This window comes from Lathyrus oleraceus, chromosome 7, assembly GCF_024323335.1.
Source record: "Lathyrus oleraceus cultivar Zhongwan6 chromosome 7, CAAS_Psat_ZW6_1.0, whole genome shotgun sequence".
Taxonomy (NCBI): Eukaryota; Viridiplantae; Streptophyta; class Magnoliopsida; order Fabales; family Fabaceae; genus Lathyrus; species Lathyrus oleraceus.
This window is the reverse complement of record NC_066585.1, coordinates 294,475,880-294,492,086: the sequence shown is the minus strand read 5'-3', so window position 1 is coordinate 294,492,086 and position 16,207 is coordinate 294,475,880. Positions and strand designations below refer to the sequence as shown.

At 37.7% G+C, this 16,207-nt stretch overlaps 1 protein-coding gene across 1 annotated transcript; it reads right to left on the bottom strand.

Moving 5' to 3' along the window:
- Window positions 1-12,829: 12,829 nt before the first annotated feature.
- Window positions 12,830-15,924, bottom strand: LOC127106000 (uncharacterized). The gene is made up of 2 exons (XM_051043276.1): window positions 15,841-15,924; window positions 12,830-15,045 (listed from the first exon to the last, which is right to left on the bottom strand). Exons 1-2 carry the CDS (start codon window positions 15,919-15,921, stop codon window positions 13,054-13,056), a joined length of 2,073 nt encoding a protein of 690 aa, XP_050899233.1. The 5' UTR covers window positions 15,922-15,924; the 3' UTR covers window positions 12,830-13,053.
- Between the last annotated feature and the right edge of the window lie 283 nt (window positions 15,925-16,207).

The following is a 16,207-nucleotide window of genomic DNA, read 5'->3' as shown; positions in this document are numbered from 1 at the left end:
GTATCACCTGTTACTCCCCCTTTTTGGCAAAAAGGTTGCCAAAGCATCACAGACTTACACATAACTGACAGACTTACAGACTTGGTTTTACTTCACAGTTTCAACCAAGTTAGCACCCACTTGATCTTGCTTCACAACTTTGATCAAGTAATCACCCACTTTTGCTTTACAGTAGGTACAGCCATATCGGATGCCATGACTTTGTTTCTGACATCCAGAACCACTCCTGCATGAACAGCATCCTTGAATTCCTGCAGGTGCATAGGCCTTCTCACGTTAGGGTGTCTCCTTACCCTCTTGTTGCCACACTTATTGTACGTGGCATAGCTGTGATCTGTTGACCAATCAGAGCATAGTTTCAATTGTTTAATAGGCAGAGATATTAAACAATACATCCCAAACATCAGTGGTTGCTATAAGTTCTCAGAGAGACATATTCCCAGTTTGCCCCTTAAGTTTTCAAACTGAGTAGCATCCAGAGCCTTTGTAAATATGTCAGCCAGTTGAAGTTCAGTGGCTACATGTTCCAAGGTGATCACCTTGTCTTCCACCAGATCTCTGATGAAGTGATGTCTAATGTCAATATGCTTGGTCCTGCTGTGTTGGATGGGATTCTTGGAAATATTGATGGCACTGAGATTATCACAGAACAATGTCATGACATTTTGAGTGACATTGTACTCAGTGAGCATCTGTTTCATCCAAACCAGTTGGGAACAACTGGTTCCAGCAGCTATGTATTCAGCCTCTGCAGTGGACAGAGATACACAATTCTGCTTCTTGCTGAACCAAGATATGAGATTGTCTGCCAAGAAGAAACATCCTCCTGATGTGCTTTTTCTGTCATCAGCACTCCTAGCCCAGTCAGCATCACAGTACCCAGATAGGACAGGCTCAGACCCATGTGAGTACAGCATCCCGTAGTCACAAGTCCCATTGATGTACTTGAGAATCCTTTTGACTTGATTCAAGTGGCTCACTTTAGGCTCTGCTTGGTATCTAGCACATACTCCAACTGCATAAGAGATGTCAGGTCTACTTGCAGTTCGGTATAGTAGACTGCCTATCATGCTTCTGTACAAGCATTGATCAACACTAGGCCCTCCATCATCTTTGGTTAACTTCAGATGAGTAGGAGCAGGAGTCCTCTTGTGCCTAGCATTATCCATACCAAACTTCTTAACTATGTTTTTGGCATACTTGCTTTGGGAGAGAAACATAGAGTCCTCCATTTGGTTGAATTGCATTCCAAGAAAGTAGGTTAGTTCCCCAACCAGACTCATTTCAAACTCAGATTGCATTTGTTGAACAAAATGTGTTACCATTTGTTCTGACATACCACCAAAGACTATATCATCCACATAGATTTGAGCAATCATGATTTTGCCATCTTCATCCTTCACAAACAAGGTTTTATCTATTCCACCTTTTCTGTATCCATTTGAGGTCAGAAATTCGGTCAACCTTTCATACCATGCTCTAGGTGCTTGCTTCAAAAAGGCTTTCCTCAACTTGTATACATGCTTAGGTTGGTTAGGATCACAGAACCCTTTAGGTTGTTCCACATAGACTTCTTCATTCAAGTAGCCATTCAAGAATGCACTCTTCACATCCATTTGGAACAGTTTAAACTTCAGAATGCATGATATACCTAACAGCAATCTGATGGACTCAAGCCTAGCCACAGGAGCAAACATCTCATCAAAATCAACCCCTTCAACTTGAGTGCATCCTTGAGCTACTAGTCTTGCTTTATTCCTAGTAATTACTCCTTTCTCATCAGACTTGTTTTTGTAGATCCACTTGGTGCCAATGATGTTGGTCCCTTCAGGTCTTGGAACTAGCTCCCATACTTCATTCCTTTTGAACTGCTCAAGTTCCTCTTGCATGGCATTGATCCAGTATTCGTCAGTCAGGGCTTCTTTCACATTCTTGGGTTCAACCTTGGAAACAAAACAGGAATTTGAGCTCATTCCCCTTGACCTGGTAGTCACACCACTATTGGGATCCCCTATGATAAGATCCTTAGGGTGATCTTTCTGAATTCTGATAGATGGCATTTTGGTGGTTGCATCTACTTCACATTCAGGAGGAGGTTCCTGTACTTCTTCAAACTTGACTGGAATGTCTGTTGAACTGTCAGGGAATGTTGCAACATCCTCTATGACATTGATTCCTTCCTCTTTATCATCCACAATAACATTTATGGATTCCATCAGGACATTGGTCCTGTAGTTGAACACTCTGTACGCCCTGCTGTTAGTGGAGTATCCTAGAAATATACCTTCATCACTTTTGGGATCCAGTTTCTTTCTCTGTTCACGATCTGTGAGAATGTAGCATTTACTTCCAAAGATATGAAAGTGCTTCACAGTGGGTTTTCTGCCTTTCCATATTTCATACAGAGTGGAGGAGGTTCCTTTTCTCAAGGTGACTCTGTTGTGAACATAGCACGCGGTATTCATAGCTTCAGCCCAAAAGTGCATAGGGAGCTTCTTTGCATGAATCATAGCTCTGGCAGATTCTTGGATAGTTCTATTTTTCCTTTCAACTATCCCATTCTGCTGGGGAGTTATAGGGGAAGAGAATTCATGACTTATTCCTTCAGACGAGCAAAACTCATCAAACTTGGAATTCTTGAATTCCGTACCATGATCACTCCTAATTCGGACAACACAGATGTCTTTTTCCCTTTGGAGTCTGATGCACAGGTCTTTGAAGACATCAAATGTATCTGACTTCTCTCTGATGAAACTTATCCACTTGTATCTGGAATGGTCATCAACCACCACGTAGGCATATCTCTTTCCCCCCAGACTTTCAACCTGCATAGGTCCCATTAAGTCCATGTGCAGCAGTTCTAGGACTCTGGAAGTAGTAGGATGTCCCAGCTTCGGATGTGACATCTTGGTTTGCTTGCCCACCTGGCATTCTCCACAAACTCTTCCTTCATCAATGAGCAGCTTTGGAATTCCTCAGACTGCTTCCTTGGATATGATCTTCTTCATTCCCCGTAAGTGGAGATGTCCAAGGCGTCTATGCCACAGCTTCACCTCCTGTTCTTCCTTGACTGAAGAGCATATTGTGGATAAGTTTGAGACTTTAGGTTCCCATAGATAGCTGTTATCTTTGGACCTAGATCCTCTCATAACTTCCTGATTGTCACCATTCGTCACAATACATAGCTCCTTAGTAAACTGAACATAGAACCCTTGATCACACAGCTGGCTTATGCTGATGAGGTTTGCAGTTAGTCCTCTTACTAATAACACATTATTCAGTTTTGGAACTCCAAAGCAGTCCAGCTTACCCACACCTTTTATTTTTCCTTTAGCACCATCACCAAAGGTCACATAGCTAGTAGTGTGAGGTTGGATATCTGCCAATAGATTTTCCATACCAGTCATATGTCTTGAGCATCCACTGTCAAAGTACCAGTCTTCTTTGGTAGAAGCTCTTAGAGCTGTGTGGGCTAACCTAGCATACCATTGTCGCTTCTTGTTGGAGACATGGTGCCTAAATGTCTTATGCTTAGGTCTGACATGAGGGACTTGGTTCGGGTAACCATGAAGCCTGTAGCAGAAGGCTTTTATATGCCCAAGCCTACCACAGTGGTGACATTTCCATTTCTGGAATTTCCTCTTCTGATGATTAGTCATCCTGGTTGCCCGATGTTGAGACATTGGATGTGACTTCCCTTTGAATTTCTGAACTTTAGCCTTTGGGCGTTTGCGTTCAGCTGAGGATATTTTCCCAAAGCCTAAACCAGATGTGGTTCCAGACTTTTGTCCTACCTTTAGGATCTCTTCCAAGGTGTCAGTTCCTTTATTCATCAATCTGATGGATTTAGTCATCTGATTCAGCTTGGAGGTCAGCAGGGTTATCTCACCATTTAGATCCTCTATGGCCGTCAGATGCTTCAGTTTCTCATCTTCCAGCTCCTTGATGAGTTTCTTCTGCTTTTCTCCTTGTACACGTACTTCTGTACTGGTGACACACAGCTTCTTATAAGCTGCAGCAAGTTCATCAAAGGTCAGTTCATCTGCACTTGAGTCATCATCAGTGGCACAAACACTGGTTAGTGCAGTGACATGTTTAGCAGATTCTCCTTCAGATTCACTTTCAGAATCTCCTTCAGACCATGTGATAGCTAGCCCCTTATTTTGCATTTTGAGGTAAGTAGGGCATTCAGCTCTGACGTGTCCATACCCTTCACAACCATGACACTGGATTCCCTTGCCGTGGTTGAACTTCTCTTCAGAAGTTGATCTTTTCTTAATGTCAGACGGGATGTTCTTGACATTAGGTCTACCTCTTTGATCAATCTTCTTCACGAACTTGTTGAACTGTCTCCCAAGCATAGCTAAGGCTTCTGATATGCTTTCATCACCTCCAGTGTATCCTGCTTCTGACTCCTCTTCAGCATTAGATACAAAAGCTACACTTTTGTTCTTCTTTTCAGCATTCTCACCCAAGCCCATTTCAAAGGTTTGGAGAGAGCCAATTAGTTCATCCACCTTCATATTGCAGATGTCCTGCGCCTCCTCTATGGCTGTGACCTTCATAGCAAATCTCTTAGGCAAGGACCTGAGAATCTTTCTTACAAGTTTCTCTTCAGCCATTTTCTCACCTAGTCCACCAGAGGTGTTTGCAATTTCAAGAATATTCATGTGAAAGTCATGAATAGTCTCATCCTCTTTCATCCTCAGATTTTCAAACTTGGTGGTCAGCATCTGAAGTTTGGACATCTTCACCTTGGAAGTACCTTCATGAGTTACCTTGAGGGTATCCCAAACTTCCTTAGCTAGTTCACAGTGGTGCACCAGTCTGAAGATGTTCTTACTGATTCCATTGAACAATGCATTCAAGGCCTTGGAATTTCCAAGAGCTAGTGCCTCTTGCTCCTTGTCCCACTCTTCTTCAGGAATCTGCACACTGACTCCATCTTCACCTGTCTTTGTTGGATGTTCCCATCCTTTGTTGACAGCTCTCCAGACTTTACTATCTAGAGACCTTAAGAAAGCTATCATACGAGGCTTCCAGTCATCATAGTTAGAGCCATCCAACATGGGTGGTCTATTTGAGTGTCCTATATCCTTGTCCATGGTACTAGAAAGTAACTTCCCTAGATCTCACCCAGATATTAACAGGCAGGGTGCCTGCTCTGATACCAATTGAAATTCTAGTTATCAGACTTTAGATGTCACACGGGTTGTTATGACATCCAATTCTGCACAGACAAGAATTATGTAGAACTTAAAAGTAAGTGCAGTAAATAACATAAGTAATTGTTTACCCAATTCAGTCCAACATGACCTACATCTGGGGGCTACCAAGCCAGGGAGGAAATCCACTATCAGTAGTATTAATTCAAAGCTAAACTCACCCGTTTACAACTCTTCACTTAATCCCTACCCAATGCAATTTCAATCTTACTCTAAGATCAGAGTTCCTACTCACTCCCCCTCAATCACCTCAGTGATTACTACCTTTAATCAATATTAAAGACAATTTTGAAGTCACACTTCAAACAACTCTTGATTGTGCTTAACAACTTTAATCAAGATACATAGCACTCACGCTTAAAAGCTTTGAGCGACACAACACTTACAACTCAATGAACACCCTATGCCAAAGCAATCATCTACGTGATAATGGCTTGGCTTACAAGATATGTCTAATACAAGACTCACAAAAATACAGCAGTGAAGTATGATGGACACACTAAATCTTCACGCCTCAAAATCCCCAGTTCTGAATGAAGGAAGGACTTCCTTTTATATTGCAGTACTTGGGCCTTTGCACTTGTATTTTCCTGAATTTAAGGTCACCCGAGTTTCCCTAAATTCCACATCTAGGTTACTAACAAATAGGCTATTTGTTAGGTTCATTAAATGTAGCTTGGTTGTTGATTTCCTGGATTTTCTCTCAGCTGTTGAATCCCTGAAGAATAGCCTGAGAAAAAGCTGAAACAGAAAACTAAACAACCTACAATATAGCATATGCTGTCAGGAATGAACGTCACGACATTCAGCTTGACATCAAGGATCATATGCTAAGTCTGTTTTTCCAGAAAACAGACTGTACAATTTTGCTAACCTGTATATGACCAAAAAGACCATACTACAGTAACAGCTTACATTAATAAATGTCAAAGTATCCAATTTGACATTTGCACATTTGGCCTTAAGTCAGTTCTGTTATCCTCTTGAAGAACAGACTAAGAAACATGCTGAAGTATAGCAGAACACCACTTTGTCTATTGTTCAGTATATGCTGTCCATGATGAATGTCATAACATCCAGTTTGACATTCAGTCAGTAGGCCTTATGCCAGGTCTGGTATTTCCTTGATAACCAGACTAGAAATAGATACTAAGTTCTAACAGAACACCAGTTGTTCTATTCCTTAGTATCTACTGACAGGGATGAATGTCACAACATCCAGTTTGACATTCAATAAATCCTGTATTAGCTAATCCTGCAGTAACTACTCAAGTGTGTCATGACATCAGTCAAGACATCAGAGTACAGTTAGATATTCTAACCTACAATGCAGTCACACATACACACCATGTCATGACATCAGTCAAGACATTAGAATCCAGCTAGTGTTTTACCATATAATGCAGCCAATTAAACACCTACAATGGTGATTTTCTCTTCCCTCAAGCCCTTTTTCTTCTCTTCTCACTTTGTCTATTTTTCCCACTTTTACAATTTTTACGTATTAGTGAAATTGACTCCCCTCTCCCTTTACTATATTTTTTAATGTAAATAATAATTAACTCACTTTTACGATAACAATATTCACTACGCCAAATAAGGGAAAAGAGGGCGCTTATTTTGGCCTATAACAGCGCTTTTAAGCGCCCTCTAAAGTGGCGCTGGCATAGGTAAAGACAACGCTTTGTTTTCCTGGAGAAAGCGTTGTCTAAAGTGGCCACATTATAGTGCACTTTCAGAAAAAAGTGCCCTCTGGAGTGGTCCATAAAGGGACACCTTAGAGGGCGCTTTCTGGAAAAAGCGCCCTCTAAAGTTGTCAATGTAAAGTGTTTAGAGGGCGCTTTCAGGAAAAAGCGCCCTCTAAAGTTGTCAATGTAAAGTGTTTAGAGGGCGCTTTCAGGAAAAAGCGCCTTCTAAAGTTGTCAATGTAAAGTGTTTAGAGGGCGCTTTCTGGACAAAGCGCCCTCTAAAGTTGTCAATGTAAAGTGTTTAGAGGGCGCTTTCTGGACAAAGCGCCCTCTAAAGTGTTAGTTATTTTAAAAAAATTTGTTTGAAAAACAGTGGATATTTAATTGGTAACCTGTTGGCATGCTGCAAAAGTGTAAAATTCATATTGATTTCATCCTTTAATCCAATGTTATACACCATTAATCCATTGATATATACAACATGAATCCATTTATATACAACATTAATCCTCCATATATACAACATTAATATATGATTCTTTGATCAACAATATACAACAACATATTCATGATTTAGTAAAAGTACAACAACAATATACAACATATATACAACAACAGCATACAACAACAACATTCCATACATATATGTACAACAATATACAACCTAGCTATATGATTCTTTGATCAACAATGAATTGACACAATTCATCCTTCATTTCATCCAAATGAGCTCTTGAGTAAGATTTGTATTCCTCAAAGTACTACAATTAAGAGAATAAAACATATTCATGATTTAGTAACAAATTAGATGAAATATCTGACAGACATAATTAAATATACAAATACACACGAATATTTAGGGGAATTTCACTTACGCGTCAACCGTCTTCTTCATACTCGGATATTTACTCCAATCACCCGATAACGAATCGAGATAATACACTATTAGTCTCGAAAGATCCATAGCAACCAACACCCAGTGACCACTGTATCCAAAAGTTATCTAGTAGTTCTAACCAATACTAAACAAAATAACGCCCATCCACCCATGGTGGCAAACATGTTCTGTATATCCAAAAGCTGTCTAGTAGTTCTATCGCACATCCATACAAAATAAGGCTCAACCAAAAAAACAGATGGCAGCATAAGTAGTATATCCAAAAAAGGCATGGTGAATAATAGCAAGTGTGCATAATAGGCAGGAGGAACTGCATACAAGATAACATTTTTGTTAAACTAAAGTTTTGTATAGCCTAAAACAAAAACAAGCAAAGGGAATCGAGTAACAAACCTATTGAGACAGATCGAGTACACCTCGCATAACTGAATGGAAAAAAATAGTATCAGAAGGCTTCTAAAATTAAATGAAAACAGTACAAGTTTAGGTAAAAATTAAATGACATAGCTAATATTACCTGAATTCCTGCATGGCTGTTAAGGTAAAAATCAAATTCCCTAGGGTGACAAATGCTGGTGTCTACCACGGTTCCTTTGACAATTTAGAACAACAAAATCAGCAAAAAGTGATAAATTCAAATGATAATATATACCAGCTGCGTTGAGAAATATATTGAAAAAACCTGGCATAATATTTCCACTTCTATCGGTCTCTTTGGGGTTGACAGGAAAGAGACGGGTGTGATGTCTCTTTTGGACCACTACAAAAGTAACTTTAGGTAGATACCCATCCTCTATTGAGACACAAGCCTGATGAAAAAAAATTAGTTGGTCTTCAGCACTCCAATGTACTTCAAATTTTACACCCTTGTCTCTTGCACGAATGATTGACTTCATAATAGCCATTTTACCTGTAATAAAGAAAACAATTAAAATCAGATGACAAATGTAAAAACAATTAAAATCATAAAAGTCATTTTACCTGTAATAAAGAAAACAATTAAAATCATTTGACCTGTACCTTTTTCACTAAGTTCTCTTTCTTTTCTTGGTTGGAATATGTTCTACATGTCTCTTAACAACACGGACGGTTGGATTGATCCAACTACCCTCATTATGATCATTTCTAATATATGAATCATTTGATATAATATTCTCATCTTGATCATTTCTGGTAAACGATTCAATCTCAACATCAATATCACCTTGATCTCCAGTGTTTTCATCAATTACTTTGTTGGAAAAAAGAACTATAGACCATTTCGTACTTTTCGGATCATTGACATAGAACACTTGTCTAGCTTGAGAGGCTAGAATAAAAGACTCATCTTTGTATCCCACCCTATTAAGATCCACTTGCAAAAATCCTGACTTATCCATTCGAATGTCGTTATTATTTTCAACCCACTTGCAACCAAATATAGGAATCTGAAACTTCTCATAATCAAACACCCAAATGCGCTCGATAACACCAAAATACGACAGATTTGCAAATTTGGGGTTTAAGTCCTTCACACTTGATATGTGCATTGCTTCAGCTACCACGGTGACACCACTATTCTGCATAGTACTTTTATCATCTTGTTCTTTGGTATAAAATGTGTATCCATTAATCGCGTATGCGCTATAAGAAAAAACATGGAAACTTGGACCATATGCTAAGCATCTCAACCTTTCTGTTATTGAAGCGGGATCTGAATAATACTTTGAATAAATATGATCCTTAAACCAAGGTATAAAACATCGATTGTGCTCTCGTACTATCCAATTTTCATTTCTATTGGGATTTAAACCTCGGAGAACATCCTTGTGAATTTCAACATACGGCTCAACCTCATTCTCATTGTGCAGAACATACAAATGCACTTGATCCCGTTCGACCCTTGATACTGCCACGATTTTATTTCCAATTAGATTTTTTCCTTCTTTCTTTTCGACAAGCTGAGACTTGGGGAGTCCGATTGACTGAACATTAGACAAATATTCAGTACAAAACTCAATCGCTTCTTCAACAATGTATCTTTCAACCATACAACCTTCTGGTCGACTTCGGTTCTTCACGTACCCTTTTAATATTTTCATATAACGTTCAACAGGGTACATCCATCTCATATAAGCTGGTCCACACAATTGTGTCTCTTTCACAAGATGAACAACTAGATGTACCATTATGTCAAAAAATGATGGGGGAAAAAACATTTCAAGCTCACACAAAGTAATAACGATTTCTTTTTGCAACATTGGTAAGATCGCAGCATTGATCACCTTACTGCAAATTGACTTGAAGAAAGAACACAACTTAGTTATAGAGCTTCTTACTTTTTCTGGAAGAATAGAACGTATACCTATTGGGAGAAAATGTTCCATTATAACATGGCAATCATGGGTCTTTAAACTCTTTAACTTGAGGTCCTTCATAGACACAAGTCTTCTAATATCTGAAGAGTACCCTTCTGGAACTTTAACTTCACTTAGAAACTTACACAATGTTTTTTTCTCCTTTCTAGATAGAGTATAAGCAGCAGGAGGTAGATATGTTCGTTTTCCTTTCTTCAAGGGTCCTAATTCAGTTCTTATTCCCATCGCTATCAAGTCCTTTCTTGCCTTAAGGCCATCCTTAGACTTTCCTTGTATATTGAGTAACGTGCCAATAACACTTTCAAATACATTTTTTTCAATATGCATAACATCAAGAAAATGTCTCACATACAAGGACTTCCAATACGGCAATTCAAAAAAAACTGACCTCTTCTTCCACCCACTTTTGACAAGTGTGTGGGCAAAAGGCTTGCCAAACTGAGTATCCAAATCTTTCACCTTTTCAAAAATTTGATCACCCGTCAATATAGGTGGAGCTCTGCCTTGTTCTGTCTCTCCATTGAACGCCTTTCTCCATCCACGGTAGTGATGATTTGAATTTAAAAATCTCCGATGACCGAGAAAGACATTCTTCTGACCAAACTCCAAGCACTTCCAATCTGTTTTATCTTCACAAATAGGACACGCACATTGACCTTTTATGCTATACCCTGATAGATTTCCGTATGCTGGAAAATCATTAATTGTGCCAAACAACATCGCCCTCAAGTTGAAACTTTCTTTCCTATATCCATCATAAACCTCCACACCGGTCTCCCACAAAATCTTAAAATCTTCGATTAAGGGCTTCAAGTACACGTCTATGTCATTCCCTGGTTGTTTAGGTCCAGAAATCAACATAGACAACATCATGTACTTACGCTTCATACATAGCCATGGAGGTAGGTTATAAATCATAATAATCACAGGCCATGTACTGTGTGAGATACTCTGGATACCGTGTGGGTTCATTCCATCAGTAGATAATGCCAAGCGAAGGTTTCTTGATTCTTCTCCAAATTCAGGATAATCATTATCAATTTTCAACCACTGTGGTGAATCTGCCGGATGTCGATACTTTCTATCTATAATTCTTTCATCTGCATGCCAGGTCAAGTGTCTTGAATCGGTTTCACTACGAAACATGCGTCTAAATCTCGGAATAACAGGAAAATACCACAAGACTTTTGCTGGAGACAACTTGTTCTTATATCGCGAGACACCGCATTTAGGACACTCATTTAACGATGCATACTCATTTCGAAACAAAACGCAATCGTTTGGACATGCATGTATCTTATCATAGCTCATGCCAATAGAGCACAACATCTTTTTGGTCTCATATGTTCGATTGGGAAGAACATTATCCTCAGGAAGCATATCTTTCAAAAGGGCTAATAACTCTGTGAAACTTTTATCCGACCACCCATTGCCCGCCTTTAAGTTGTACAACTTTAATACCGCAGACAATCTTGTGAATTTAGTGCAACCATCATACAAAGGTTTCTCTGCATCACTTACCAACCTCTCAAACATTTCGGGACAATCCTTAAGATCTCCTTCAAGTGCTTCTGCAATCTCTTTAACTCGATCACAATCGTATGTATCTGCGCCACTATAGTTTGAGGCATAGGTCGTACTATCCCCCGGTTCAACATTCTCGTTACTTTTCTCACCATGAAAATTCCAACATGTATAACTTCGATCAATTCCATGCCTCATTAGATGCGATGTCAACTGAACTGCGTCAACCCGTTTCCCATAACAACAACCCAAGCAAGGACATATCATTCTACTGGGGTCTTCAGCGTGCGCAACGGCAAACTTAACGAATTCTGATACCCCATTCTCGTACTCTCTCGACAATTGATTGGAAGACATCCATGTATTATCCATTACTAATTAGAATAAACAAAAAACAATTTCAGAAGAGTTCAAACACATTCGGACCTAGGTTTCTAATGATACTGGTGTTGACACAAAATCATATGTTCATAGGTCGTATAACCCTAACTACTGGGTAATGTAGTCCCATTGCATGCGCTATCATGGTCACTAAAAACCAACAGTCAATTTCCTATTGCATGCGCTATCATGGTCGAAACAAACGTAGAAGGAGGAAATGCGCAGTAATAATGTAAAACAGAAATTGGGCAAAGCTAAAACAAAGCAATAACATAAAACAGAAATTGGGAAAAGCGTGTACCTTTGATTGGTAGAAGGAGGAAACGCGCAGTAATAATGTAGATCTAACAGAGGTGGAAGGAAAACGCCTTAGAACCCTAACGTGAAAAAGAACGAAAATAACAGATAGTGAAATAACAAAACGCGCAGTATGTTATAATTTTAATGTTTACTAAAGGGGACATTAGAGGGCGCTTGTGGAAAAAAAGCGCCCTCTAAAGGGGGCCTAAGAGGGCGCTTATGAAAGCGCTCTCTAAGGCTTTCCAGAAGCGTTTTATAAGCTGGAAATGCACATGGACTTATAACAGCGCTTTATTAAAAGCGCCCTCTAAGGGTAACTCAACTAATCAACAGTATGAGTAAGGATAACTCAACTATTCATAAGTACAAACTTACTTTCGTCGGAGTCAAATTATTACACAAAATAAGTTAAACATTAAATAATTTTAATTAAAAATAACTAGTTATTAAAGGTTACATCTTGCAAGAAGTCCAAATTTATATTTTTCGATCGTGTTGTGTAACCTTGATCATGCTTACAAATATTAACAAGCAAGCATTATTTTATTTATGATACATAAAACAAGTAACAAGGAATACACATAGGAAACTACTCATCACTCATCACTCATCACTCATCACTCATCACTCACAAGCATGCATACTGTTGCTAATTATACACAATGATATATTAACTGACTTCACATGGTGACTTTTGAATCTGGCAATGGAAGCCACAAAAGATGATTTATAGAAAAGAAGTGACACACTGGAGTATTCTTCCCAGGCTTAACTTTCAGTGTCTTGAATATCATATGATTTGGGTTCCAATCAGCTGTATCCAAATGGCACATGCCAAGAGCTTCCATTTTATCTCCATTCTTATCACCAACAAGTGTGACTTTGAACACTCTAGTCCCTGTAGCCATGGTGTGGCAATAGTAAACTGCATATGGATATGGGAGTGGGTGGCAAGAGACCCATTTGGGAGCATCAATGTCATGGGATACTTTCAAAATGGTGTATTTCTGAAGAGGAGCAGCTGTAGGTGAAGGATAACTAGTTCTGAGAATATTATGCTTGTTTTCTGAACCAATTATTGTGTCAACAAATTCAAACATGGACTCTACAGAGTTGGCACATATTTTGGTCTCTCCTACGACAGTTTCTTCTTGACAATGTTCAAGTGTGCCTCTCATGGTTTTGGCTTCAAGAGAGTCTTCTGGGATTGAAAAAAGTTGGAGAACACTTGAGAATTGTGATACTGAGAAAGGAATTGAGTCAGCCTCTTCTTTTCTTGAAAAAAAGTGAGGAATCTCTTGAACAGAAAATTGGAGGGTCATTACATTTCCAACATGAAGATCCTCTAGGTTGAAAAATCCCTTCTCAAAAGCATCTGTGTGATCAATATAAGGATTGGGATCATGAGTTTTAATTTTGTAATTATATTTAGGTTTTTTGACTTCACGACTACCCCAAGGGAGCCAAGGATTAGGATTACGGGTATAAACTTCTGAATTGAAATTATGTTTTTTGGTTTCACGACTACCCCAAGGACGCCAAGGATTAGGATCACGTGTATTAACTTCAGAATCATAATTAAGTTTGTTTATTTCACGACTACCCCAAGGGAGCCAAGGATTAGGATCACGGGGATTAACTTCAGAATTGTAATTAGATTTTTTGGTTTCACGACTACCCCAAGGGAGCCAAGGATTAGGATCATGTGTATCAGCTTCAGAATTGTAATTACGTTTTTTGGTTTCACGACTACCCCAAGGGAGCCAAGGATTAAGATCACGGGTATTAACTTCATTATTGTAAATAGGTTTTATGGTTTCACGACTACCCCAAGGGAGCCAAGGATTAGGATCACGGGTATTAACTTCAGAATTGTAAATAGGTCTTTTGGTTTCCCGACTACCCCAAGGGAGCCAAGGATTAAGATCACGGGTATTAACTTCAGAATTGTAAATAGGTTTTTTGATTTCACGACTACCCCAAGGGAGCCAAGGATTAAGATCACGGGTATTAACTTCATTATTGTAAATAGGTTTTATGGTTTCACGACTACCCCAAGGGAGCCAAGGATTAGGATCACGGGTATTAACTTCAGAATTGTAAATAGGTCTTTTGGTTTCACGACTACCCCAAGGGAGCCAAGGATTAGGATCACGGGTATTAACTTCAGAATTGTAAATAGGTCTTTTGATTTCACGACTACCCCAAGGGAGCCAAGGATTAAGATCACGGGTATTAACTTCATTATTGTAAATAGGTTTTATGGTTTCACGACTACCCCAAGGAAGCCAAGGATTAGGATCACGGGTATTAACTTCAGAATTGTAAATAGGTCTTTTGGTTTCCCGACTACCCCAAGGGAGCCAAGGATTAAGATCACGGGTATTAACTTCAGAATTGTAAATAGGTTTTTTGATTTCACGACTACCCCAAGGGAGCCAAGGATTAGGATCATGGGTATTAACTTCAGAATTGTAAATAGGTTTTTTGGTTTCACGACTACCCCAAGGGAGCCAAGGATTGGGATCATGGGTAATATCTTCAGAATTGTAATTAGGTTTTTTAGCTTCATCGATTAAGTTATGCAAATGATTTGATTGTTTAGCTTCCTCGATATCCTTTTGATCTGGTAACTCTATTTTCATGTCTTCAACAATGATTCCTTCACCCATCTACAAACATGTGAAAAGAAACAATTAGTGACCTAATTAACTAGCCAAATTGATATATACCAGACTAAATAAGATTTTGATCTCTTTTATTTCACCTATTCATAGATCCTCAATTTTAAATTCAAACATTTTTAGTTTGTTCTCTCGTTTTTATACATAAAATTGATAACGTATTCATTTCAAATGACATATCACTTGTGAATCGTGATAAATCGTCATATATATATATATATATATATATATATATATATATATATATATATATATATATATATATATATATATATATTATGATTTTTACAATAAAAAATAAGATGATTAAATGGATTTGATAAATGATCTTGATAAACATTTATCTCTGATGTTTGCACGTGATTTTAAAAATCTTCATACATGATACAATATATAAATTTAAAATAGGATAATTAATTTTATAAATATGATAAAAGATGAAAAAGTATGCATATAACTAAGCCTGTATATTTTTACTTTGATATTTTGATTGCAAGGACTTTTAACCGTAAGAACACGAAAAAATTTCAATACCATCTTGTTAAATAAGTATATATATATATATATATATATATATATATATAATATATATATATATATATATATATATATATATTATATATATATATATATATATATATATATATATATATATATATATATATATATATATATATATATATATATATATATATATATGTGTGATGTTAAAAGGTAAGCATATTACTACACAAAGTAGATATATTTCTATAAGATTTTCTCATATATCAGTTATTGAATTACCGTAACGAAGAAAAGGACCAAAGAAAGAAAGTGAAATGCTAATGTAGGAGCCATCTTTTGTGTATTATAAAGAGTCTTCATGGAGGATGTGTTTTACTTGAAATGAAATAACCTTTTTATAGGTGCTTTTGAGATTTCATAAATCGTTTAAAATATTATATTAAATATAATATATAAAACAAACAAAAAATGAATTATTATAATATTAAATAATATAAAATGCACAAATGGATTTATATGTAATACACATGACAGATACGAGAAAGATCAGAAACGCCAAGAAATATTTTATACCAATAATGCATGTGACGTAGTATAGACTGCTACGTTGGTTAAATACAAAAAAACTAATCTCCAATAATGCAAA

Coding starts and splice junctions, on each gene's coding strand:
- LOC127106000 (XM_051043276.1), bottom strand. CDS start 15,921: ATGAAGACTCTTTATAATACACAAAAGATGGCTCCTACATTAGCATTT. Junction 15,046..15,840: donor TGGTCCTTTTCTTCGTTACG/GTAATTCAATAA, acceptor ACATGTTTGTAG/ATGGGTGAAGGAATCATTGT.